We start from the raw sequence: 27,697 nt of genomic DNA, 5'->3' as shown, positions 1-27,697 counted from the left end.
ATGTGGGTGCGGGTGACAGCTCAGCTGATTGTGCATGGAGCCGTATGGAGGCTGATATTTCCCAGTTTACTGCCAGTTTGTCCACTGGGATGTCTAAAAGCCACTTACTGCACATGTCTCTATGTCCCTACGGGCACAGTTGAGCTTTTAGAGTAAAAGGTATGTAATAAACCAGAAGGATGCTGCCCGCTCGGCCTATGGATCATTTCAGGTGTGAGTTTGAGTGTAGCTTTAGGTGGAGTGTAAAAATGAGCCTGATAACCACTGCCAATCATAGGTACAAAAAACGTACAGTTTTTCTCCATTGGTTCCATTAATTTCTTGAAACAAAAATGACAATATTAAAACTAAGTGTGTTAAAACACGGCTCATCATATCCCACCCAAAACTGTTCACATATGCTTCAAACTAGATCTCAATTGCTTTGGCTTATTTGTATTTACTTTACTGTACTCCCAAAACAGTTTACCCATGTGTCAAAACTAAATCATTTTATCATATGTCTAAATGGTCAGTGTCCTAAAATGCTCAGCACTGCAAGTCAAAATGTTGGGTTGTTTCGTCACTGTGGCAGAGGTCAAGCTACGAGAATACAATGATGTATAAAAATGAAAGCCAGCACAATCCAGTTTAGTTTTGTTATGTTTTTGTGCTGGCAGCAAAATCAAACAGCTAAGATTCAAAAAGCCAAACGTTCAGTCACCAGGCAACAGCGGCCGGCCAGCCCAGCCAGGATGTTGCGGGCGTTCAGTCAGGAGCTAGTGACGAGCTGGTTTTTATGATGTTACCAGCTACCAGTTGGGCAACAACTGCATGTTGGTCTTGCTGGCGGGATGTGGCTCGATTCATCGAGCGGGTTGCCCATTGAACCAAGATTTGACTTTTTGAATCTTGGCTATTTTTTATTTTATGTTTTGCTTTTGCTGCTGCTGTTTTGTGCTTACTGGTGACACCAGCAAAACAATCACAAAAACACAAAAATACCATGCTTGTTTTTTTCTTAGCAGGCTCCACAGTAAGAGCAGCCTCCAAAGTTTTAACACACACTGCACTCTTACTAGCAAGGGAATTGTAAAAAAAAAAAATAAATAATAAAATTGATTTTTTTTTTATTCACATTTCAGGACTATAAGGCATTTCATAGGTTGGCTGGTCCTGCGACTTCTACTGTGGAGCGACATGAAAAAAAAAAAAATTCACAGACAGCCATGGGCGGGCGTTCTAGTCTTATGCACCGATATCTCCCACTCCTCATAAAGATAACTGAGAACGACTGAACACAAATGCCCCTCAAGAGAATCATATTCTGCAGACTACATAGTTGCAAGTAGTGAAATTTGCAGCTGAAAACTGTAATCGTGCAGCAGAGTTAAATTTTGGAGTGAATGAGAAACTTTTTAGGGACTGGCGAAAAGCGGGGGCAACTTTTACTGTCATCAACAAAACAAAACAAAAAAACAAAAAAAAAAAACCTGAACACTGCTAAATGGCCAAAGCAACAGAGGAACAAGTTTGCCAGTGGCTGCTTGAACAACAAGCTGCGGGAGTCACCAGTGAAGTTATGGCACATCACCATCTCCGTGCTCAGGTTGTTGCCACGGCGATGAATTTCAAGGACATTGCGGGAGGACCTTATTGGTGCTTCCGCTTCATGCAACGCAACTGCCTCTCTATCAGCGCACGGACAGCCGCCTACCAAAAACATAAACATGAACACTGGACATCTTTATTTTCGTGTAGCTAAAAAAACTTCAATCTGTTACTTATATTACACCTATTAAACCTGTTCTTTATGCTTTTATTAAAGTTCTAACTTGCTTTCCAAGATAAAATGTCTGCTTTTGATCAGATATTTTATAAAACTAATTACCCACAAAAAAATTGAACTTATACTCCGGTGTGACTTATGTATTTTTTGGGCTGGTTTGACTTATAATCCGGAGCGATTTGACCTGACCGTATTCCGTACATGTAAGAAATATAATCACAAACAAAAAATATAATATATATCCAATACAGTGCTGTAATTAAAGTTTCTTAACGACAGTAAGAGTTTCACTGCTTAGGTTGGTCACCCTCCCTATCCTGGCCAAAATCCAAATCCTCCTCGTCATAGATGGGCTGCTCACAGCTGGACTAATATTGACAATTGAACAGACTATTATGCATATGCTCAATTACACAATAAAATCATGCTAACATGTTTTGTCAGCACAACCATTGGAATGAGAATCAACGTCTAAGTTTCAGCCGGAAGTATTTACTTGGAAAATGTGCAGAGTGGCTCATTGTGCTAACTGCAGGCTACTTGTACATAAGCATTTGCAAAGTAGCAGTGAGACACTTGAGACATGTGACAAAGACATTTGCAATTTGATGAAATCAATGAGAAATGACATTCTGTTGGGAACGATTGCAACGTGGTTTGGGGATTTGTCCACGTTAATCCGAGAATGTCATTTCTGAATCAAGAAATGAGAAAAACTACAATACACACACGCACGCCACTGCAAACACTTTTATCCCCCAAGCATATAAACAATGCTTGGTAAATGCTCTCCGGTGGCGCCGCGTCTGAACTATAAACTATAGGTGATAGCAATGAAACAAAAAAAGGAAACACCCCACCTATCTTTTAGAACAGTCCCCTGGGGAAATCACACACAGGCCATCAACCTCTCTTGAGGTTCTTTTCAACCACTTCCCCTGTTCTTTTATTCTCTCTTTTAATCCACCCCCTATTCAACATTGAGTCATTTTATTATTACAATGGAAGGGTGGAAAATTAAATGGAGCAGTCAGATAATTAGCCTAGACTAACCTCCAACTTGTTAGGTGTTCAAAGGGTGTAGAGAAATATAGATACATGCAAAGTAGACACAATAGATAGATAGATAGGTTTTCTATTACTCATTCTGCCTCTCCACTGCTGACTTGGCCTTGGTGAAGTGAAGAACATCTACACTTTATTTAAAGAGTGTGGGAAGGCCGCCCACATTTGTTCTATACACTAGTCTCTGCAAAATTGTGCTTTTTTGGGGGTGGTGTTAGAGAACATTTTTTATTATAGCATTAAAAGAGATTCTGAGAACTGCCTTGTCAATTATCTTCTATCTTTGTTGAAGACTTCCCAATATGCAATTACTATACAGTATATACTTCTGTACCTTAATTATATAAAAGTAAAAAGGTGAGCCTATAAAGATGAGGTGAAAGTATCCAACGTGTCCTGAATACCTGAGTTAGCAAGGACCATATCTGAACAGCTCATCAGCGTGTCTTTCTTTTTTAGTGTATGTCTCCTTGCCATGTGCAGTATTTTAGAAAATTTGTTATGGTTATTTGCAGTTGCAGATGTGTCAGTTCCCTTTGATGCACTATTCATTGTCTTGAAATGAAGCGAGCGCACAAAACATCACGCCAGTATACATCCTTTGTATATTGAGCTGTATATCTTGTGGGACAGAGAAAAACAAATATCACTTGATACCCCACAGGGATCCACAAGAGATAAAATTCAACAGCTCTGAATATTGTCCATTTATCAAATACAATACACACACAATGGCACACACACTCTGCCTGTGTAGGTTTTCTCTAGGTATTCCTCCCACAAATCCAAAGACATTACATAGTAGGTTAATTGAACCCTCCAAATTGTCCCTCTGTGTGATTGTGAGTGAGAGTGGTTGTTTGTCTATGTGTACCCTGCGATTGGCTGGCAACCAGTTCAGGGTGTGTACACCACCAACTCCCTGAAGACAGCTGGGATAGGCTCCAGCGACCCTTGTGAGGAGAAGCGCAACAGCTAATGGATGGATGGAGATGGAGATGGAGAGAGAGAGAGAGGGAGGGAGAGAGAGAGAGAGAGAGAGAGAGAGAAGGGTGTAAATCTACCCAAAATAAAAAAAGAATAATAATTTTAAAAAAAATTCTAACTCTACATCGCAGTTTATCCTTTTTTGTGTAGGGTTCTACCCCCCACCCCACCCCAAAAAAAATAAAAATAAATAAATAAATAAATAAAAAAAAAAAATGTATATATATATATATATATGCATTCATAAAAAATAATTTGCTCAGTTAAAGAAGAGTTATTAATATACTAGAATAAATAATCCATTTCAGTTAATAATGCACAACCAACTAGTTTTCTTCTGTAGAAAGGCCACAGATTTCTCTTTTTAATTATTTATTTAAACTGTGCATAGCAGCAAACCGTATTTCCTTGTCTGGAATCATTATTAGATGCTATTTTGGACTGTGGGGCAAATGAAACAAACTGACAGTTCGCCGGGACGTTTGTGTGTGGCCACACCAACAAGCAAATAGAGCAATCCATATATTTTTTTAATCCACTTTTGTTAACGACCTTTGTGGAACTCTGTGCTCTACTGAGTGATGTTGTAGTTTTTACAGCTTCTATTTATTACTTGGAAAGCACACCAGCCTGTGTTTTCTGCCCCAAGGTGTTTAATTCCTGCATTACACAAGTGGGTGCTAATTTACTGAAACTGCTGAGTGTTCATGGTGTTCATGAGGCTCACTTAGAGTGAAAATGTCAAATGGGGAAGTCCATCCTTGCATTCTCTGATTTCTAACTCAAATTGTTGCATATATGCAGAAAGGTTTTAGCAATACCAATGCCAAAAAAAAACACATGCATATTTTACTTTTTTTTTTTTCATACACGTTTGAATGGAAAATGCCACTGTGTGCTTTTTCAAATCAAAAGCAGAAATGAAAGTTGTTCACACACGTACACACATAATGCTGTGTTGCGCTTTTTATGAAGTCCCGGAAGGCGACCACGCTTCAATTGGAGGTCTCTCATATGAGGCTAATTTGGGTGCAAATTCAAACAAAATGTTGCCTCTGTCATACAGTCAGCATATAATTATAACATCAGCATCATCATCAGTTATGGATGGCTGGCGAGTTGTTTTCTTTAAACACAAACACTTTTGTCTGAAGAATTCCTTTATGAAAATAATGAGACTATTTTTAGAGTGAAATGAAAAGTAATTGAGGAGGCAATATGGAATAATTTGCTAGACTCCAACAATATTTGAGCTGCATCCTGTTTTTTTTCCTCGATGAAGACAATGAACGGCTTCCTGTTCACCCACTGGAGCTCGCAATCGAAAGGCAGATGACACATCGCAGCCTTTTATATAATCAGCTAAGAAAAACGGAGGGAAACAGCAAGGATTTTAATCAATATATACGAACCTTTGCAATCAAATAAGATGTTTTCATCTGATGTTTTCATTCCTCATTTTCCTTACCTTCCATAAAATCAGAAGATTTTTAGACTAACATCCAATTGACGAAACTTCCACACAGTTTCTTCAGCTCACAGACACACACCTAGGAAGTCTGTCTATTTAGTGCAGTGGAGCACAAACACAAAGATGCGTTCAATTTTGATATTCCTTTCATGGTTAGTATTCAGATCAGTTTTGTGTTAAGCATTAAAACAAGCAAGTCCAAAACAAAATGGAAAAGAAAAAAAATGTGAAGTCAGTGCAATTCTCATGAAGTAATAAACATTCACTGGCAAACATTTCCATCTCATTTATAAGGAGGCCGGGAAAGAAAGCGCATCGCTATGTACATACATAAGAGACACCACATCAACAGCCGTCGCTGCATTTGCTCGTCATGTTACAATTTCATTTGTATGCATTAAACACATCTTCATGAAAGCACATTTAAAATGACTTTGTTGGGCCTTTGGGCCTTTGTGGGTCTCGCCACACTCTCTTGATAATTATGGTGTAACAACTGACATAGAGAAATCTTAGCTCATTGACTTACACATTTGCATCAGCAGCATTTGATTTCTTACATGTAACCAACAACATGAGTAGATGTCAATAGTGCATGAAAAATAAGCGGCTCATTTGAGCCACAACTTCCTTCAATGATTCTTACTAAATCTTAAATCCAAATCGGCAATTCATTATGATCCAAAAATGCAGCGGTTACTTGATTTAACAACCAATTTAACGTCCAGAAGTTTGTCTGATGTTTACCGATGCTGTAGCACAATCAACAGACATATGGTGGCACACTTCCTTCCGGGGTGTGCCGCTGTTGTCACAGATGTACAGTAGACTCGAGCAGGCTAACAGATGTGCCTGCGTGGCAGCCATGTTGGCAAGGGTGACTTCACCATCAAAGGCAATGCATCTTTATATTTATTAATTTTAAGGCTGTCAGAATGAAAACGTTAACGAGATTAATTTGAAAAAATTCACGCGAAGAAATATTTTAACTCAGTTATCTCTAGTTTAATCAAAAATAATTTTCATATCTTGCAAAGCCGAATTCAAACACTGTACCATATAAGATGTACATCTTTAGCACATCATGTCACTAAATGCGTAGAACTAAATGTACTTTGCGTATACGTTTCGAGAATTGTTTCTCCGAAAAATTCCTGGAAAGGAGACTCATTTAGATCGTGTCCAAGGATCAAAGAAAGCTATTAGAACAGTCTTGGATTTGAAATACATTTCAGATTTGGTAATTTTACATTAGTTACAAAATATTATTCAAGTAAATACCTTTTAAAAGCTTCACAAAAAAGTGGTGGAAAAATGTGATTAATCGCAGTTAATTACGGATTTTTTTTGCGATTAATTAGTTAAAAAAATGTAATCACCTGATAGTCATTATCTACTAAACTGGACCATTTTTGGGCCACAAAAAAGTACTTCAATTTAAAGTGCCCCTCCCCCCATTAGTCCATCAACTCGAGGTTCCACTGTATCCATGTTTCCAGCCCTAAGCTACATACAAACATTTATTTTACGGAATTTCAGCCTCCAGCATGTAAACACCACATGATTCGCTGACAAATTAATCCCCACATCTGTTCTGCAGAGGACTGACAAGAGATTAACCTGCTGCTTTTGCTGCCTCATTGCTTCAAGTGCTCATGAAAAATGTGTAAACACGTACAATACATACAGTGTGGACAAAGACTCATACTCCCTAATCCTTAACGTGGGCCCGTGCACCACATGATCCATGATTGTCATTTTCATTGGTATTTCAAATCCCATGACTCCAATACTTATGATGAGGCCAAAGCAGACAAAAAATTTATCCTCACTTACGCACGTCTGAGACCTGAGCATGTGCAAGTAACTCGGGCAACACCAACAGGTGGCGCTGCACGCGAGTCAGCAGGCGTTTCCAAGGATTTCACGTCATGGTGACACCTTAGCAATGAGCCAAAACCGGAATGCTGTTAAACAAGGTTTAAAAGCGTCATTGCCTGGCTCTGTACATACGCATGCGGAAGCCTGACTCACGACAGCACACTAACCACAGATAGCAACATTACATTACACGTACCCCAACAGGGACACACACACACACACACACACCCACAAGTACACTTGGCTGGCCAAATAAAGGTTAAGTAAACTAAATAAAGACAGAGCCAAACTAACTTTACAAGACAGCAGCATCAGAGGAAGGAGGCAAATGTGATGAAATACACACGACACCCATAAAGCGAAGTACCGTAACAATCATGTATCTCTCGTGTGTCTGCGCGTGTGATTAAAGCGTTTACATTTGCATGCGGCTCACTGAGTATGTATTCATACAGGTCGTTTAGCATGAATGGAGCAAGTCCGCATAGGCAGCCAATCAATTTTCATTAAAGCTTCTTTTAATTTCAATTACAGATGCAAACACACACTTGCTTCATACGCTGATAGCAAACACAATCATCATGCTGATGGTGATTGCTAAAATCTGTGCGCGCGCGTCTGCGGAGTGGGAGGGGGTGGGGCTGGTAGAACAAAAACAGAGGTCATTTTAAATTGAATGCCTCTGCTTGTTTGACACTTATCGACCAAATGCACAAAAGGGGTATCAGGGGAAAAACTGCAGATATTGCATGTGTTCCTTCCTGAGGCTTGAATGGACAGGTCAAATTAACACAAATGCATGCGCACGCACACGCACCCCATCTCACACCACATACACACAATAACGTTCACCCACCGCTCAAAGAAACACTCACCGGTTTTAATTTCCTCCCTCACATATTAATGAGCATTTTGTCTTGCACACGTGCATGTAACAAACACACTCTCACTTTCACAACTTTTATTTCTTCATCTCTCTCTCTCTCTCTCTTTCCTTCTCTCTCTCACTCTTTCTCTCACGCACACACAACACACACGGACGTACACTGCAAGTGATAGGATCGAGGAAACACGAAGGTTGTAGCCACAGGATCTCCAACTTACCTTCTACGGAGAAAAAGTTTGGCACTCCTCAATGAACACCGTGTGTGTGTGTAGGTGTGTGTGTAGGTGCATGTGTGTGCAACATTGAGACATTTTTCATAAACCTGTGTTTCACAATCTACCTGTGATTGTGACAAACAGGATAAGAGCAATGAGAATAAATAAAGGGGAAGAAAAAAGAGAGTGGCAAGCATCAGGCATCCTGTTTTGAGTTCCTGTTTTGAGACCTACGAGTCATGTGGCCACAAGAAAAGCAAGGAAGACTGCGCTCTTACCTGGACTTGTTCAGAAAACGTGGTGGACTGTCTGCTTGTCAGGCTGGGAGCTGAACTCTCCTCTGGACGCAGTAACACTTGCTGACCTCGTCTGCAGGCATCAGAAAAGAAAAGTCAGGACACATGCATTTTTTTTTGTTTGCTGTGCACACACTGTGTCAGCGCTTACAGGATGATTAAAAAAAAAAAAAATCACACACACTAATCTAGTAACTTCTGCGCAATGAGGAATGCTGGAATGTGAGCACGTGTGTGAGGGAATTTAAAAATGTGTGTTAAGCCCTTACAGGTCCTTTTCTTTCTTCCTCTCGAACGCGGTCATGTCATCTCCACCTGTCGTACGCAGAGTGAGCGCCGGAGTCACACACGCATTGGCGTACACGGCGACGCGGTGATGCACACACTCGCAGCAGCGGGCTGGGACACACACTGGTACACTGACTCCACAAGCGAGCTGCGGCTCGCAGAGCTCAGAGTGAACACGCTCTCTCCTCCTCCTCCTCCTCGTCCTCCCACCCTCATCGCTCTGCTCCTCCTCAGGGTCTTACTGCCTCCATCAACTAGACCAGTGTTCCACTTTAATGTTGGTTTTCCAGCAGGATACACACGAAGACACATGCACCAGCAACAATATCATGCAGGAAACAAGTAGTAGATCTAAGAAAAGCCTTCCTGTGAATTTTCAAATATTGAGAGAATTTACTCTGTACATTCGGTCCAGCCCTCAAATAAAAATGTTAAACATTTTTCCGCTTTCAACTACTCAAATGTGTATAACGCTAGATCAGGGACAGGAAACTGGCAGACGCACGTGGCCCTGACCATACTCTAAGTCAGGCGTGGGAAAACTACGGCCCGGGGGCCACATGCGGCCCGTTAAAAACGTTTTGATCCGGCCCGCCGAACTTGAAAAACATTAAATGAATAAACCTTGTTAATTTTTCATCTTCTAAATACTGTGGTTTTTCAGCGACATATATATTGTGGTAATGCTTTTGTTCACTTTCATTTAAAATTAAAATTCATTATTATTTTCTTTTTTCAGATGAGGTGAGGTTTCCAAAACACTCAATCCATCTGCTCCTGGTCCGGCCCCTCTCTCAAATTTTAGAACCCATTGTGGCCTGCCAATCAAAAAGTTTGCCCACCCCTGCTCTAAGTGGACCCCTGATTAATTAAAAAAAAAATAATAATTTTGGAACACATTTTTTTTTTATTACACACCCAAAATGTTCTTCAAAAAACACTGATAAATATTCAGTATACGTTTTACAGAAATGACGAGGGAAATGGAGGAAACCCCTCCCCCCCAAAAAATGATAATATGAAAAAATACTGAGAAAAAAAATTAAAAGAGAAATCTGCAAACATGCGGGTGCTGAACTGTGAAGATGCAAGGGTCGACTGTAGTTTTAAATGATGATATCACCAATCCCCACTAGATGGAATGATACACACAACAAATATAATACCTCAATAATATTAACATTTTGAGTGAGTTTTTGTGAGAAAATGTACAAAATGGGTTCTAGCACACAATGTTAGTTTCTTTTTCAGAATTGTTGTGGTATCCTAGAAATAATTTCAAGCCAGCTTCAGAAAACAAGTGACCCATGATTGGTTGTTACCTGTACATCAACAGAGTGACCCTCCCAGAGATGGATAAAAACGGGTGCATTTTATTTTGCTACTTAACCAATATTCCCTCCATTCATCCATCCATTTTCTGAGCCGCTTCTCCTCACAAGGGTCGCGGGCGTGCTGGAGTCTATCCCAGCCCTATTTTCGGCCAGTATAAGGGGTACACCTTGGACTGGTTGCCAGCCAACCGCAGCGCACACAAAGTTGAACAACCATCCACGCTTACAAACACCCCTAGGGGCAATTTAGGGTGTCCAATCAACATGTTTTTTGGAATGTGGGAGAACATGCAAACTCCACACAGGAAGGTTGGAATCGAACCCCGCACCTCTGCGCTGTGAGGCCATCGTGCTAACCAGTCGATCACCTTGCTTCAACTCATATTCCACAAACTCAATATTAATCAGAATGCCGTGTTTAGACTCGTGGGGGCACATAAAGCATATTATTGTGAAGAAAATTTGGGGGTTGACTTCCCTGTTAAATAAGCAAAAAAAACTAATTAGTTAAATTGAATTAAAAACAGGCTATCTAATAAATCTAGCATAGGCAGCATCAGCCAACATGTCAAGAGTTACATAAGCATGTCTAATGTCAAAAAGAATATGATAACAGTTGAAAACTGGGTTCAAATGGCATGCTTCAAGTCACACAATTCCAATTTAAGACAAAAAAAAACAATGAATCTGATAATATCCATAATATAACTGAAAATAAAATTGGATATTGATCAGATATCTACCAACGTGACTGCAGTCAAAGCAAACTGATTGGATATTACTACGGTGACCAAACGTCTTCTATTGCCCAGACATGTCCACTTATTTTTCCACTCTATGGGGGCGACCGGGATGTGTTTATAAATTAATAAGTTTTTACGGAACCTTGCGTTTAATTTGACTGACATTTTGCGTGACAATTGAGAGGCTATGTGCTTTTCTTTTCCCTTTCACCGTGCACCGTTGACAGGTAGGGGGTGGGAGGAGAGCGAGGTACCCCGACGAGAAGTCAAGCAGCAGCAGTTAGGAGGTGGAGCAGATGCGCTCAGTTACAAGCGTGAGTAAAAACTGTTTGCTGCTGAAATGGGTCGGGGTGTAGCACCAGTTGAATAAGCAAGCAATTCCCATTCATATGTCGGTCAGTGAGGTGCGGCACGTTTACCGTTTGAACAAGCCAAGCAGTAGGTTAGCCCCTGACTACTTTGGAGTTGACGACAATGACGACGTTCAGACCATGTGCAAAGCTCGCACATGGATGTTTCAATGTCTAATTAAGTTCCTGGTCAGAGATCTCCAAGCTTATATATGGACACATAAAAAAAAATTTAAAAAAATGTTGTATGAGGAGAGTGTTACAAAGGGTCATTTAGGACTTTTGACTGGTAGAAGCAGTGCTATGCAAACATATATAAAATTACGGAGCAAAATAAGTACTCTCTGCAAGCTATTAATAATAATTACCCCTCCCATGCATTTCATGTGCCCCCTTCGAGGCTGGGCTCTGGCAACGGTTCTGCACATATATACAGACGCAGACACTTGCATAGTGTGATGTATAAACAAGCACTTTAAATCATGTGTCAGAATTCATTTTCAACATGCCATCTTGGAGAAAACGGCAATTTCTGCGATAAAAACATGCAATACGATTAAGTGTGTCAATAGAGTCACCGTTCTCAACACCCCAGAAGCCAAGCAGTGCACATTTTCGGGATCCATCTATTTATTTTCATGTTCAAACTTGCAAGGGGATCTGGAGCAATTTCCAGTTTACATAAGCAGAGAAGCAGACCATAGCTTGCACTCATTACCAGTTTTGCAAGGCAATCGCGAATGGGGCATTGGCCAGGAAATGAGCCTGCATATGCAAACCACTAGAATTCGCCAGCCCCCCGCCCCGCATCCGCAATCCATCCCCAACCCCCGCCCCCACCCATTTCTCAGCATTGCTACAGTGTTAAGAAAAAGTCTATTTCCAGATTCTCCATATAATTCCTGCAGCACAAATTGCAATAATTTCAGATCCAACCATTGCACTCTCTTAAGGTGAGAGTGTTTCTGTGACTGCTTCTTTCTGCAATGTTATTTCAGGACAGCGGCGTGTATTGGCAAGTGTTGGCTCCAAGCAGCAAGATAAATACAGAGCTAATCAGTGTTGCTCTTAGTTCATTGTATCAAATCAGCACCATGTTTACCATTGATAGAGTGCACACACATGCGCGCGCACACGTGCTTCTCCAAAACGGGAGGGTGCCTGCATATCGATGGACTTGTGTGTCCATCTTCATCTGCTGTGGACCTTTAAACACACTCACACAGGACTTAAATCCTGAGCGGTTCTTCGAAAGAGAATATTGATCACAAGTTTTCCATTAAAGCATGTGGCTTCGTATTGCTGCCCTAATACAATCAACACACAATCCCACCAAGTACTCACTCACGCACGAGCTGCACCCATAAACACAGTGCAGTAGACCATAATTGGCATGGACCTTAAAAACAGTGAATAACCTTGTCAGTTTGTATCAGGGGGTGGACTGGGCGTGCATAAGTGCACCTGTGATTAGTTGAACTAAATCAGCATGTCATCACGAGTGATTGTTTGTCACAAGTAACACACACAAAACAATGAAAGTGCAAATGTACAAACGTGTGTGTGTGTGCGCGCGCGCGTGAGCACTCCCATACAGCATTTGTGTGATTGAAAGCTCTAAATGGTGAAGGTGCACTCAGGGGGGAAAAGGGCTAATCTACATAATGGTGGAGCTATGTTAACAGCAGCCTGATGCACTCCCAGTCACATAATTGGCTTTCTCATCCCCAAAACAATCAGTTCTTTTGTAAAAGGCCTTGTCAAAATACCGTATTTCATTGACATTATGTTTCAAATTGTTATGCATGCACATAAACATTTGGGTTTTAGTAGTCTGTGGAAATTTGACAAGGTCAAACGGAGAGATGGATATTTACAATGGGAAAATAATTTCTTAATACAAATAAGAGGTCAACCAGCATCAACCTTTGAAGTTCTACTGTATTTCAATGTAACTTTGTCAAACATAGGTCTCCGCCGCATGTATGAATGAGTTTAAACTCATCTCCTCAGTGATATATTTCAGGTGACAGTCACACTCCAAGTTAAATTTAAAATGAATTGCACCTCTTATATACTGTTGAAAACCAATCCTCTATGGCTTATTAGATTCTCTCTGACTGCATTTCAGCTCCGCTTGAAAGAAAAACAAATCTTAAGAGAGCCGCTTCTGGAATTGGAGAGTGGAGCCTATCTTCAGGTGGCTGCGACAGAAGTGCGTTCTGCTTGACGAGTAACGTGCATCTGAGAAGAAGGAAGAAGCTTCTACTGCCTAAGGAGCCGACTAAGACGGAGAGAGGATGCAGAATAAAAGTACACGGGCAGGAGTGCAGTGAGAGAATCAGGTCGAGAATATTTTGGATCATAAACATGAATAAGGAGCTTTGTGGATACAGAAGACAGCATGTTGCACTTAATACGCCACTACTTAATAATAATCTACGTTTTATTCAAATTAAAGAGCCTCGGAAAAACATGAGCACAGCTGTGCATAGAACCTGCTCCGGAGTGCGGTGTGCAAATGACTTTACCTTATTGTCGCGCATAATGTATTTCCTTCAATAAGACAAGGAGTAAAAAAACAGGAAAGCAACAAAGACACGCCCTGTACATAGACGTACGCGTGTTACGTGGTCATTTCAAAAGTACAGAAGGGGTTGCCAACTCCGAGCTGGTATCAAAGCAAAGGGGAACCAGAGTAGAACTCAGGAGAGTGCACGATGTTCAACTGGTAACCAAACTGATTTAAAAGAGAAAAGAAAGCTGTTAGAACAGTCTGAGTAGAATTATAATTTAGTATTTTTGCCACATTAATTCCAAGATTTCACTCAAGTAAATATCGTTTCCAAGCTTTGTAAAAAATTGAAAAACACGATTAATCGCGATCAATTATGTACATTTTTGCGATTAATTAGTTTAAAAAATGTGTCGTTTGACAGCACTAGTTACAACATTTACTATGGTTCTAAGTGTAAGGATACATGGAGGATAGAGGACATTATACAACACACACAAGTAACCAAGCAATTACTATTTATATATTTCAACACATATAGGTGTGTCATTTAATTGATGTCATAATAACAGCATGTTCCATTCACAAGTAATTAGTAAAAAAAATTCTGAAGTGTCTTGGTTGAGCAGGTCCAATAAAAACTCTCCATCCAAGGAGGCTATGGTAATTAAGACAACAAGACAAGTGACTACACGAGCTTCTGGCAGCAAAATGGACATATGCTCAGCTGGATGTGTAATATGATCCCATCACTGAAGCCAACCTGGTGCAGGCCAGGTTTGACTCTCAGGACTGTCAATCACAGACAACGTACTCAAATTACAGAAAACACCTGTTTGCCAATGCAAACATTTTCTATGCAGTTTATTCTGTCGAGGGAAGCGGAAGCGGATGCCAGTTGACATAAGGGCTGCTTATGCAACATCATTTTTAACTGAAAAGAAATAAAAATGGATGAAACCAGCTGTCAAAGTGTATATTCGGAAAGCAATGCTGTTACTGCTTCCAGGTAAACACAGGCAAGGCAAGTGTCTGGGGAAGCGGACCATTAAAGTTTAGAGTTCGTAATTGCGTAAACAACAATGGTGGAGTGCAGCTCTATTATAGCATTGGTACTTCGAAAATAAAAATTGGGATTACGTTCATATGTCAAATGCTAAATACACATACATGACGGATACTACAAACAATTGGATAGAATCGAAAAAAATTCTCTCAGCAATTTTGGGTTGAAAAGAGGTAGTTTTTTCTGTACTCAAAATCTTTCAATTTCCCAACGTAAAAATTTGTTCCTGTAATTATGCCACAAATAATTAGTGCGATAAGTGGGGTAGACCATGGACAGATCACAAGCCAATCATAGGACTGACATTTAAAGACAGACAACGACTTACAGGTGATTATTAAACATAAAATAAATAAATTAACCTCTATTACGTGAAAGAATATCCGATTTATTATACATATTTTGGTTTTAATGGTTAGGCTTACTTTCATCAGTAAGTCATGTGTCAAATTACGACAACAAAGCAAATACATTGTGGCTTTATCACTTCAACTTTTCAGGTTCAATGAAATAATATGTAAACATGTGGACTGCGTTTCTGCAGTATTCACTGTAATTCGGACTTTATTACGGAATTAGTATAACTTAGTGGTGGAAACTACAGCCCAATCCAGCTTATGTATGAAAATCTAATTGTGTTGGTGTTGACGTAATGGAAATCTGTCCGATATAATGTTTATTGTGTTGGAAAAGCATTTGTGTTGCGATGATGTGTAACATGCTCTTGGTTAGCGTTACCAATGGGTTTCATCATTGATCGAGATGCACTATTAAAACCTTTAAACAACCACACATCATGTCAGCATCCGTAATTTGTAGAGCCTGTCGAGTAAAAATGTTCAGACCAGAAGTAATTAAAAAATTTTTTTAAAGTCCACCGGAAATACTTTTTATCGAATGACCGGAGCTTGCAAAACGATGTGCCCTAAAAAGATTTTATTTCTTTTAAGAGATTATGTACTTCAAGCAATTTGCAGTCCATAATAAGTAATATGATACATATAATTAAAACAGATGATCATTAATTTACAAAAGCATACACCAAATCGTAACAAGAATAACAAAATTACAATGTTGGGACAAATCATACATGAATAAATACATTTTTCGCCATACATTCCATTTTGTCCAGTGGTTGTGTAAGGGTCCAATTCATTTGTTCTATAAATTATTATACCAGATCATTTGGAGATGTGATTGTTTGGTTATAAAAGATCCCCCTCGAACTTTTCTCTCCTAATGTACTACTCAAAGGCACACGCACACGTAAGCATACTTCCTTGAGGTATTTGGTCATTGCTGCCCATGTGGGCAGTGAAAGGTATTGGTAAAAAAAAAGGTAAAGACGTCAAAGATTGCAAGACAAAGGCAAAGAAAGCCACTTGGTGAGATGGAGCGCGTGTGCGTGTGCGTGTGCGAGTAAGCCAAAACAGTGTCGGAGAAAAGGAAACACTTCGGCAACAAATTCACCTTTGACATAAAGTGAGAGAAGAGTCATGCAGGGGCAGAAACGCTCAGTCGAACTGCAGCAAACAAAAAGAAAAAAAACAAAAGTGCCTCCTATTTGTCTATGTTGTCTTTCTGATTTGTAAACAACTTGTTTTTACAATTGCATGCATCAGACTATCACATCACTCACCGTTTACGAGTGTTGTCGGAACATTTATGCATGACTTTTGTTTGCGGGTTGTGGGACAATATTTTCACTTCCAGTTAAGCCGTATATTACGATCAAACTTTATTGAAAGTGAAATGTATTTTGCAATACACCAAAATGTCAAATTGTGATAATGAGGATATAACCAATGTACATTATCACCCCAAACATGACAAGAGAGAACGTGTCACCACAATGTTACTGCTGAAAGTGCTAATCAAAAAAAAATCACTTCACAGCAAAATTACGGCAGCGAGGCTATGCAAAGTTATGTGTGCCTCAAAAATTAACAGATTGTTATGCTTTTCACTCCATATGAAGCGAACCGCAAATAGTAGCCTATAATCATAATAATAATGATAAATGTTATTTGTCTAGCTCTGTAAAAACACTCAAAGGCCCTTTACATGGTGTAAGAACAATAAAACAAAAAACAATAAAAGCAGAACAACATATAGGACAGGTTACAAAATCACAAAGACAAAATCGTAATATTAAATAACATATGGGCGCGGCAGTGTGTAAAAGATTTTGATAAGGAAATACTTATGTGTTATCGGTGAAAAGCAGATTTGAACAGGGGGGGTTTTCGTGCCATTTTAAAAAGAGGGGAGTGCGTGAGTGTGTTTGAGGTGTAGAGGGATTGAGTTTCAGAGGGAGGGGGTGGCAAAAGTGATTTTACTCCAGTATTTGGTTTTTATGGGAGGTTTGAGGAGGTTTAGCATGGGCAGATCTAAGATTGCAGGTGGGGGTGTCGTGGTGAAGGAGGTCAGAGAAGTAGGAAGGGGCGAGGTCTCGAAGGTGACGAGAAGAATTTGGAACGGCATTCACGATTGGACGAGGAGCCAGTGGAGGGGTTTGGAGGACTGGACTCATGTGGTCTTTGGTGCGGGAGTGGGTGAGGAGACGAGCAGCAGAATTTTGGATGTAATGAAGTTTCTTGAGCAGGGGTGGGCAAACTTTTTGATTGGTTGGCCACAATGGGTTCGAAGATTTGACAGAGGGGCCGGACCAGGAGCAAATGGATGGAGTAATTTGGTAACCTCACCTCATCGGAGAAAAAGAAATGAACAAAAGCATTACAACAATGTATATGTCTTTGAAAACCACAGTATTTAGAAATTAAACCATTTACAAGGTTTATTCATTAAATTTTTTCAAGTTCGGCGGGCCAGATTAAAATGTTTAACGGGCCACATGTGGCCCCCGGGCCGTAGTTTGCCCACGCCTGTTCTTGACGGTTTTAGTGGGTAAGCCGTAAAATATGTTATTGTAGTAGTCAAGTACCTTCGGGGTATTAAGCGGGTTACAACCTGGACTGGTTCCCAACCAGTCGCAGGGCACACAAAGACAAAGAACCAGTCACACCTCAGGACGATTTAGGGTGTCCAATCAAACTACCATGCATGTTTTTGTAATGTGGGAGTGTTAGGATATGTCACCAATTTTGTGTATTCATAATCATGTTTCATACACTATTTGTATCACTAATAATTGTAGACACACAGACACTCATTTAGCACACATGAGCACAGCCACACACACACACACACATTCGGTTTCAAGTTTCTGAATCTTCGAGCTGAAGTTTTAAACTGTCTGTTGTGATTGGTTGTTTCCTGCCTGCCTGCTAGAATTCCAGAAGACAGCCCCCCTCTTTGTCTCTTTATGTCCGGAGGAGAGTCAGAGGAGGGGGTCAGATGAAGGGAGTGTGGGAGGCCGAACAGGCCTGTTCGGCCTCCGGCTCTCTCTCTCTCACCAACTCGCAAATTGGAAAATAAAACTTTGCTTGATTGACTTTGGACATTCAGCCATCATTATTTAAATAATTCCCAGTGTAAAAAAGGCGTCAGGGCCGTTTTAAACCTGACATTTATTTGGTGGAGAATGCGGGCAGCCGCACTCGGACGGGCGTCGTCGTTGGATCTTTTGGACGCCATCGAATCTGACGTCAGCGCTTCAACATTGAGAAAGCGAGGCCTCCAAGTTCCTGCGACGGCGCACCGCCCGGATGCCGGTTGCCGGTTGCCGATAGGACAAGGCTGATCCAGAGGAAATCAGGTATTGTTTTTCAAATTATTTTGTGCCACCATTTTAAAATTTAAAATATTAACACAATTCGTAAGGGATGATTTATGTGGGTAAGACAGCGCGCGCAGAGGCCGGGCCTCGACCGTTTAGTCAGTACGGTAACAAAAACTGCATCGTGCTAGTCCAAGGAGTTATGTAAAAATAATCGGTAGCGAATTAGGCCATAACTCATCGGTAGCGAATTGACCATAACTCGTTGAAACTGAGCAAATTTTAGACACGGATAGCACGGTGAACAAATTGATTTGTTCCTCGGCGTCGATGGTAGCGAATTTGGCCATAAACTGAGCAAATTTTAGAGATTGATCCGCCTAGAGAAGGGAGACAAAGTTTCCGCGAAAATTAAAAGGTTCCCTCCGGTGTCGACAATGGAAAAGAGTGGCAATCAGGAGAAGGTCTTACTCACAATTTCACATTGAAATTCAGGGAATAATAAGGCATTATTTTCGGTGGTTTTTATTTGAAGTGTTTTGGGGGCTGTGCAGCTGTGTGTGTGTGAACAAAGGAACAAGTTTGAGTCAGTGAGAATGTGTGTGCGTGCGTGCGTGCGTGCGTGTGTGTGTGTGTGTGTGTGGGTTTGGAGAAGTAGCAGAACAGACAACAGCAAAAGAAGAGGTCTGGCTGGGGCAAGCCTGAAGGATCAGGTTTCAGGGTAGTGAGAGAAGAATTTGCAGAGAAGCTGAAGAAAAAAAAAAAAAAACCCCACACACACACAACGTCAGATGTGGAATGATCGTTTTGCTTGTGGATGTTTGCGGAAAAACTGTTTGCAAAATGAATGAATGGTGTGATTGGGGATTACAAATACCATTTGGTATTTTATCCCATGTACTGCAGTAAGGGTAATAAACAGGACCAGTATTTGAGAATGACAGAGAAAGTTGTTGGCTGCCAGGATGGCCGAGTGGTCTAAGGCGCCGCGTTCAGGACCCAGTCTCCCCAGGAGGCCTGGGTTCGAATCTCGAATTTCCCCATTGTGGGACTAATAAAGGGCATCTTAAGAAGGTAAAGAAGGGGGAGGGGGGTTGCAACTGCCCCCTGTATCCTGAGAAACACCCAAAAAAGACAGATAAACCAATAAAGCGCTCACCTCAATGTGCTGCGTGTATAAGTGGCAGTGTGCATTTGTGGCAGAGGCTGCATTGGCCCTATAGGGCTGCACATACATAATTATGAGAGATATTAGTTGAATTAAAGGACTTATTATGGGCAAAAGATAAAGATGGATTGTGTTGCTGTTATTACTAACATGTTATTAATTGTTTGAAGTTGTTCCGTGTTGAGAACTGTGTGTGTCGTTTTGTGGGCCCGTGTATATGTCTGAGTGTCTGTCTGTGTGTCTAAATGTCAGGGAGAGTGATCAAAGTGGTTGGAATCATGCTAAAAGGATTGATGAAGTAGAGATAAAATGGAATCAATGATTAGTAACCAACAAAAGGCTACTTATGAGTGACGAGATCTTATTGAGAAAAATAATTCCCAAATTTACAAAAGAAGTTAATAAAGAAGATGATTTGAGGAGATAAATTCATTTAAATTTGAAATTAAATAAAATAACTTATACAACGGGATAGGCTTAAAAGAAAAGAGAGAAATAGCCTGATGTGCGTTTTCTGAAAAATAAAGAAATTGAACCCAGACGCCTAGGCTGGTTTAAAAAGATGAGTGAAGATAAGGAAGTTCATCGAAAAAACAGGATCTTGATAAAATTCAGTATTTAGACGCATGGATAACTGAACATGGTTTTAATGGTCAGTTAAAAACACGAAAAATAGCCGCATTGCAGAAATCAATCATAGCAAAGACAAAGAAAGACCCCAAAAAGATGAAGACAAATGGCTTTGAGGAAACAGAATATTGGATGAGGGTAGCCTTAAAAAGAGAAGAGGGTGACAAGAAACAGAAAAGATGAGACATTTAGGCAATACAAAGTGAGAATGACAGCTGTGTTTCAAAACCACAGCGGGCTGCAGGAAGATGGTGATGTGGATGGGGCATTTCAACAGCAGTTGAAGAATGCTTTACATGCAGGATCAAGAGAGGAAATTCATAAGTGGGTAAATAAACATAACATTTGCCTGCCAACAGGTACCCTGGAGGAGTATGTAAATCACGCCCTCCATGCTGAGAAGATAGAAAATAAAAAGAAACAGAGGTCTATAGACACTTTTTATCAGAATAAAGGTCAGAAAGTCTTTTATCAAGGTGGAAGAGGCTGAGACAAGGATGCCTTCCCACCGGAGATGATATTTGTTACAATTGTGGCAGATCAGGACACTTTGCCAGAAACTGCCGTCAACCACACAGGAAGACCACACTAAAAGAAGGCCAGATAGCAAGAAATTGCCTTGAGAAGAAGCAGCCTTCAGCATGACTAAGTTTTTAAATGAAGAGGTTTTCCTAAATTTACAAAAGATATTGGCTTTTGATTAAATGATTGAGTTGAAATAACCGTATTGGTAATGGGACACCAATTACCCTTTTTATGTGACATTGGTGCAGATAGGATTGCTTATAATAAATCAATTTCAAATGACAGGGCAAGTGAGAAAGCCCATAGTCAGATTTGCAAGTGGAAAAATGGAACAGAGTAACAGAATTAGAACCTGTGTGGTTGAGGGACCCAGAAGGCCACTGAGTTGGTTGCATGAATTGAAATTAGTTTTATTTTTACAGAATAATGAGAGCCCAAGTTGTGGGGATGTGATTAATTTACAGAAAAAGTTTCGTGATGAGATAATTTATATTTACATGATTCAATAGACAAGATATATCATTTTGATGATGGTTTTTACTTAATTGTATACTTGCGTCTCCTTCAGAAAGGGAGAAGTAGGTGTTATGAAATTTTAAAAATTGGATGAAGCTTCTGAAAGTGAACATGAGGAATTTTTGCAAAAACATAGGTGTTTCTTGATTTTTTAAATTTTGATTCGAGACATTGGTAGGTTTGAGTGGTTGTGGAAAAACTACAGTGAATTTGGAAATTAGGAGCAGACTGTGGAGAGGCTCCTGTGAGGAGGAGGAAGAGAGAGAGTTCAGTGAGAGAAGGAGGATAGAAATTAGATTTTGCTTTTTGGTGAATTGAAGAAATAAATATTTTAGATTTCATATTCCAGTTGATCATGTTTATATTAAAGTAGGCCAGAGATGCAATGAAATGCAGAAATATAAATGATACAGGAAAAATTTGGCAAGGGCTATAATTTTCATTAAAGCAGAGAAGAAATTAGAAATTACAGATAACATTAATGTGTACTTGTCCACTTTAAGGTAGAATTGGTCAAAGTGAAATGAGTCAAGATTAGAGAAAAAAAATAAAAAATAAAATAGAATTAACATGTTCATTCTGTGATAAGAAATTTGTGATTATGTGAAAAGGGAAAAAGAGAATTACAGGCTTTTCAAATAAAACAACCTAATTTAAATTGGCCAACTTGTAAAATGGAAAAGAAGATTCTAAATTATGCACAAAAAGCTTGAACGTGTTGAGCAGAAGGAAGAAAAAGAGAAAACATTTAAAAAAAAGAAGGAAGCAGAGAGTCTTGTGATAAACAATAACTTTTCAGGACGAAGAGAGAAGCAACAGAGGATCACATGGCGAAAGGAAAAAAAAAAACTAACATAAAAAGTGTGTGTAGAAGGACTTCTACATCAACATGCGTTTTGCTTATTAAGCCGTGATACACTGACAATTGGACTTTAATATCAGAATCAATAAGCAAGGGCGAATTTAACCAAAAGTCAAAACTTTAAAAGGACGCATTGTCAGTGATAAGCGGGAAGAAAAATAGTAATAAAACTTTGCCAGACCACTTTTGTGTAAACGCCTTCCTTGGGACTTTCATGACCTCCATTAAGTCCCTGACCTTTCATAGATAAAGTTGGAGCCCAAAGTCTCTCAGGGCTGTAATTTATGCGGCAGAGAAAGAGCCCAACAGGCTTAGGGTGAGTTTAAAACAACAGTATCATGGCCATAAAATGGGTTGTGTATGTTGGAACTTGTGGAGATACACTGCAAGATTGTATTAACAAAGCATCTTAACGCACTACCAAATTATTATTATAAGCCATTTGGGCAAACAGTGACTGCAAAAAAAATGGCTTCATGGACTTGTGTTGCTGCAGAAACATAGGAAAGTGAATCCATTTGCATATTAGTCACAACAATTTGGATTTCGTGGCAGAGAACCACTTAAGAGTGTGATCAAGAGCTTTCACTGCTGCTTTAAGGAATGAAAAAATGACATTCCATCACACGACATTCACATTGCACGGCGATTTAATTGTAACATTACATTAATAAGGTGCGATGCATTTAAGCCCAGCGTCATTCTTTTTCCACGCACCATTTAGAAGGCGCCACACGACTGTGGAGCCGTCCAAATTTTCAGCAAACCCAGGACTTGACTTTTTGACATTTTTTCCTCCCGACTGGAGGAACATTTTTGTTTTGGGGATTGCGAATGGAAATTTTGTTTCAAGGGATACTAAATTCTGTATGTTCAGGACAAACAGCATGATGTTTTGCACTGATTCAGGCGTGTAAGACATGAAGACCAGGTGCACATTCCAGACTGATAAGAAAGTGTCTGAGAACCAAGGTTGTAGGAAGAAATCACGCTGACTTTTATGCGATGGGAGTATTAGTAGTGTGATACCAACAGATAACTTGTAAAAGAGAAATTGTTAGGATAAGCAGGAAGAGCGTAGGCGGTTGTGAGCTAATTAAAATTTGGGGTTTCCCATTTTCTATGAGCTGTATGGTTACAATGGGAACTCACAGTCAAGATAAAATGTTCTTGTGTTCTGTTGATTTTGGGCGAACGGGTGCTTTAAAAATCACAAAAGATAAAAGAAAAGTTGCGCATAAAGCACGCCTAAGTAAGTATTTGTAAATAAAAAAAAAAAAAAAAATTCTCTGAACAGAAAATGACACGATTACGATTGAATAAAGGCTGGAGCCAAGCCATAACCCCAGAGTCAACAAAGCACAAGAGGTTTAATGAAAACACACACACACACACACACACACACCCACGCACCCCCCCACACACACAGTAAATCAACTTGACAAGTTGATCTCAGGCCAGGGAAAAAGGCACCACTAATTGAACATGCACATGTGAGAACAAAGGTGCAAACATTGCTGAGGACAGGATCAGCAAATTGGCAGATGGCAAATCCTGGCTGCCTAATTCATTGATTAGAGGAATAAGATGATTGACACACGTGCAGATAGTCGTGTGTCAACAGGGGGAAGTATGATATGAAATTGTTCCCACATATAGACTTTTCAACAAAAAACTTTTTTTTTAGACAAAGTGTTAGTTGTTTGGGTTGCAATATTGTTTGGTTATAATTAAAATGTTTTCAAAATGGATTAAGTTGTTTCCATCAACACATGCTGATGCTAAAAACGATTGGGAAAAGTGTTGTGTAATCAAATTATCCTGACATTTGGAATTTCAAGAAGTGATTTGAAGTGAAAATTATGCATTTTGTGAATGATGTTGTAACAAGTGGGACAGTTGTTAAAAAATGGACTCAAAGCGTCACTGTGCATACAGTCTGCAGGACTTGTGGAACGCACTAATTGAACTGTTATGGCCAGACTTATCAAGACAATGAAAAAAAAAAGAGACAATGGCCAGACTGTGTTTCAATCACAGCAATGAGGACAATGCCAGCCGAAGGAAGGACACTATCCCCTATAGACTCTCAGGTTCATCAGAACCACCAACGAAAAATATGTTTGACCGAAAAAGATCCAAAAGACGCCAATACTGGTCAAGTGTTGTTCTGATTTACAGAAATTACGTCCGTGTGGGAGACCAACTCTTCTTCAAGCTGTTGAAACGACCTCGTTGGGGGGAAGTGAATGCTGAGATGGCCCTCGCCAGATGATGGCGGTGACCCCGACGCAGCAAAGGTCGCGGGGCGTGGCAGCTGGATCCACCAGTTGCAGTACAAACTTCACCGGTTTCCAGCTAAAGGCCTAGCAACGCGAATCCCTCGAACAGGAGTCCACCTGAGTCACAATCTCAGACCACACGCACATCAGAACCACACCACCAGCCACAGATACGAATGTTGAAGCCACAGAATAAAAAGATTAGATATGGTTTGGAAATTAATGACGTACATAAAGAAATTTTAGCCTTGATTGAAGAACATAATTGCATTTAAAGTTTTAAAAATGAAACAATTATTGATGTTATGACCACTATGAAGAATTTGAAAGACAATATATCGGGATAATTATGGTTTTCATTTTTGTTATGTGTAGACTGTTTTTGTTACATTATTTTTCTGACAAAAATGATGATTAATTGCATGTTTGTTACCCAAAAGTAACATTACAATCTGATTGATGTTGAGTATGACAAACTCAAACTGGACAATGACGAACTCGAACTGGACACTGAAACGTAAAAAGAATATGGACTTGTCGCTCAAGCCCCACACGTGCATACATATACACCACACACGAAGATCCGGGAGGTAAAGACGGCTGTCTCCTCCTACAGCGAGGCAAGGGGCATGCATCAAGTCACCCCAGGGACAAGCTCTGCGTGGAGACAGTTTTGTTATTTTTCACTAGGCACATTGAAATGTATTTTTATATGTTTTATTCCCTGATGGTCATCAAATGATGAAGATCTCGTTCCACGTCGGAAGAGAGGAGAGGAATTTTTGTCCCTACTGAGGGTTTTTCGCCTCTCCACTGTTGTATGATTTCATAATGATGATCTGTCCTAAAGCCGTAGGGCCATGATTTTGAATTCACAACAGGGGGGAATGTTAGGATATGTCACCAATTTTGTGTATTCATAATCATGTTTCATACACTATTTGTATCACTAATAATTGTAGACACACAGACACTCATTTAGCACACATGAGCACAGCCACACACACACACACACATTCGGTTTCAAGTTTCTGAATCTTCGAGCTGAAGTTTTAAACTGTCTGTTGTGATTGGTTGTTTCCTGCCTGCCTGCTAGAATTCCAGAAGACAGCCCCCCTCTTTGTCTCTTTATGTCCGGAGGAGAGTCAGAGGAGGGGGTCAGATGAAGGGAGTGTGGGAGGCCGAACAGGCCTGTTCGGCCTCCGGCTCTCTCTCTCTCACCAACTCGCAAATTGGAAAATAAAACTTTGCTTGATTGACTTTGGACATTCAGCCATCATTATTTAAATAATTCCCAGTGTAAAAAAGGCGTCAGGGCCGTTTTAAACCTGACAGGGAGGTAACCAGAGTACCCAGAGAAAACCCATGCAGGCACGAAGAGAACAGTACATGCCAACTCCCGGAATCGAACCCTGCAGCTCTGCACTGTGAGGCGAACATGCTAACCAGTCGTCCGCTGTGCAGCCCTTGTGTGATACAGAACATAAAATATGTATGTTTGTACAAAGCAGATAGATTGCCCAGAAAAAGTCCAGCCAAGCAACGCTATTTTTCATTTCTCCAATTTGCCGCATTAGTGAACAAAATGTACGATTGCAGACGTTTGAATGGGCGCTGCAACTTTATAAATGACACCGCAAGTGTGTGTGTGTGCTCATGTGCATGTGTGTTAGAGTGCATAAAAGAAAACAGGAATGACTAAGATCGGTTGTCATGGTACCACATGTTCCCGAGTTTCAAATATCATAGAACAATTTATTTCATACAATTTCCGCTCCATAATGAAGCCGTGAAAGCATTGCAGTGACCCTGGTGGGCGCACACATGCGCACACACACACACACACATGCACTCACAGTCACATACTCTGAAACAGCTTTATCCACTCAAAGCACAACCTTGACTCCTTGTACAAATGGTGGCTCAGAACTAAACTCATACAATGAGTAGATTAATAACAGAGACAAAAAATGTCTCTCTCTGCCAGCTGAAGAAAATAGATGGATGGATTGATTTTGCTCAAAGGAGACTTAAAACTCAGTTTTCAGCTTTCGCAAATTTACATAGAGAAATGTTGCTTCTCCACTTAAAATGACCTAACAATTGCGCGTCTTTTTTATATTTTTCATGAGCGTCATATACTGTATATACAGGGTAATTGAAGAGTAACTCGTTTTTTTAAGGACTTGGAATTTTTCCTATTGTAAAAATGTTCTTAATTTGTTTGTGTGTATTACGTGATGTATGGAAATTAAATGTGTGGGTTTGTTTTTTTTTTCAGATTCATTATTTTATTTGAAAATTTGAAGTTTTAGAATGATGTGACGCATGTCACCGTTTTCGGTTCTGTTTGGTATACATTGACTCTTGGGAAATTCAAGAATGTGTTGTTCATCCTGCCTGCAGTTTTGCTGCACTATTTTCTCAGTCAGAGCAGCAAGAGTGCTCCGGCGCTCCCAGTAAAAACGAGTACATCTCAGAAGCGGTGAGGTATAATTGTTGCCTGCATTTATTGTCTCAATGTATTTTTTAGAAAATAAGTTAAAATAGTAAGGTTGGATACAATAGCAGTGGGCTTGTTTTGTTCAAATCGACCGCTGTAATGCTTCTCAGCAGAATGATTTGTGAGCCGTCTTCGTATCATTATTGTCCACTTAATACATGCTGTTAGCCAGCTCATTATTTTATTTATTACATCGCTCATGGCTTACGACCTTTGAGAAAGAATTTGTGAAGCTGTAGGACAGTCAGTGCTCATGGCAAACTGGGGTCTTTGTAGTCCTTGGCTGCCACTGTCTTTGTGTTGGTCCTAATCAAGTTCTTGTCGTCTACCGGAGGCCTGGCAGCTTGAGGGTTCTAACTTAGTTGTTCCCAGTATTAGTCTTCTGCATGGAGATGTCGGCTGTTCTCCCTGCAGCCCTTCCACCAAGCTTGGGGTTTGCTTCACCACCATCAGTAGTGTTACCTTTCCCCTCCACATTTTGTCTCGTCTTTCCTATAGTCCTTCGTATTTCTCGAGCTTTTTGTGTTTCGTTTTCCCATATGTTGCTATCATTCGCAATTGCCACATCTATCACGACTACTGTCTTCTCATTTTTATCCACCACTACCTCAGGCTGGTTGGCTATCACCTGTTTGTCGGTTCGAATGTGGAAGTCCTACAGAATCTT

General features: G+C 40.1%; 1 protein-coding gene across 2 annotated transcripts in view; it reads right to left on the bottom strand.

Moving 5' to 3' along the window:
- pde2a (phosphodiesterase 2A) overlaps positions 1-27,697 on the bottom strand; it is a 155,622-nt gene that overhangs the window by 94,990 nt on the left and 32,935 nt on the right. For both annotated transcript variants that reach the window (XM_088300870.1, XM_088300869.1), the window contains exon 2: positions 8,552-8,642. In XM_088300870.1, coding sequence (XP_088156996.1) covers positions 8,552-8,642 — 91 coding nt within the window. The remainder of the gene's footprint in view (positions 1-8,551; positions 8,643-27,697) is intronic.

This window comes from Idiotropiscis lumnitzeri, chromosome 7 (genome assembly GCF_059441095.1).
Source record: "Idiotropiscis lumnitzeri isolate Australia: NSW breed Sydney's pygmy pipehorse chromosome 7, RoL_Ilum_1.0, whole genome shotgun sequence".
NCBI lineage: Eukaryota > Metazoa > Chordata > Actinopteri > Syngnathiformes > Syngnathidae > Idiotropiscis > Idiotropiscis lumnitzeri.
Note: the sequence above shows the minus strand (reverse complement) of the source record. Positions and strands in the feature narration are given on the sequence as shown.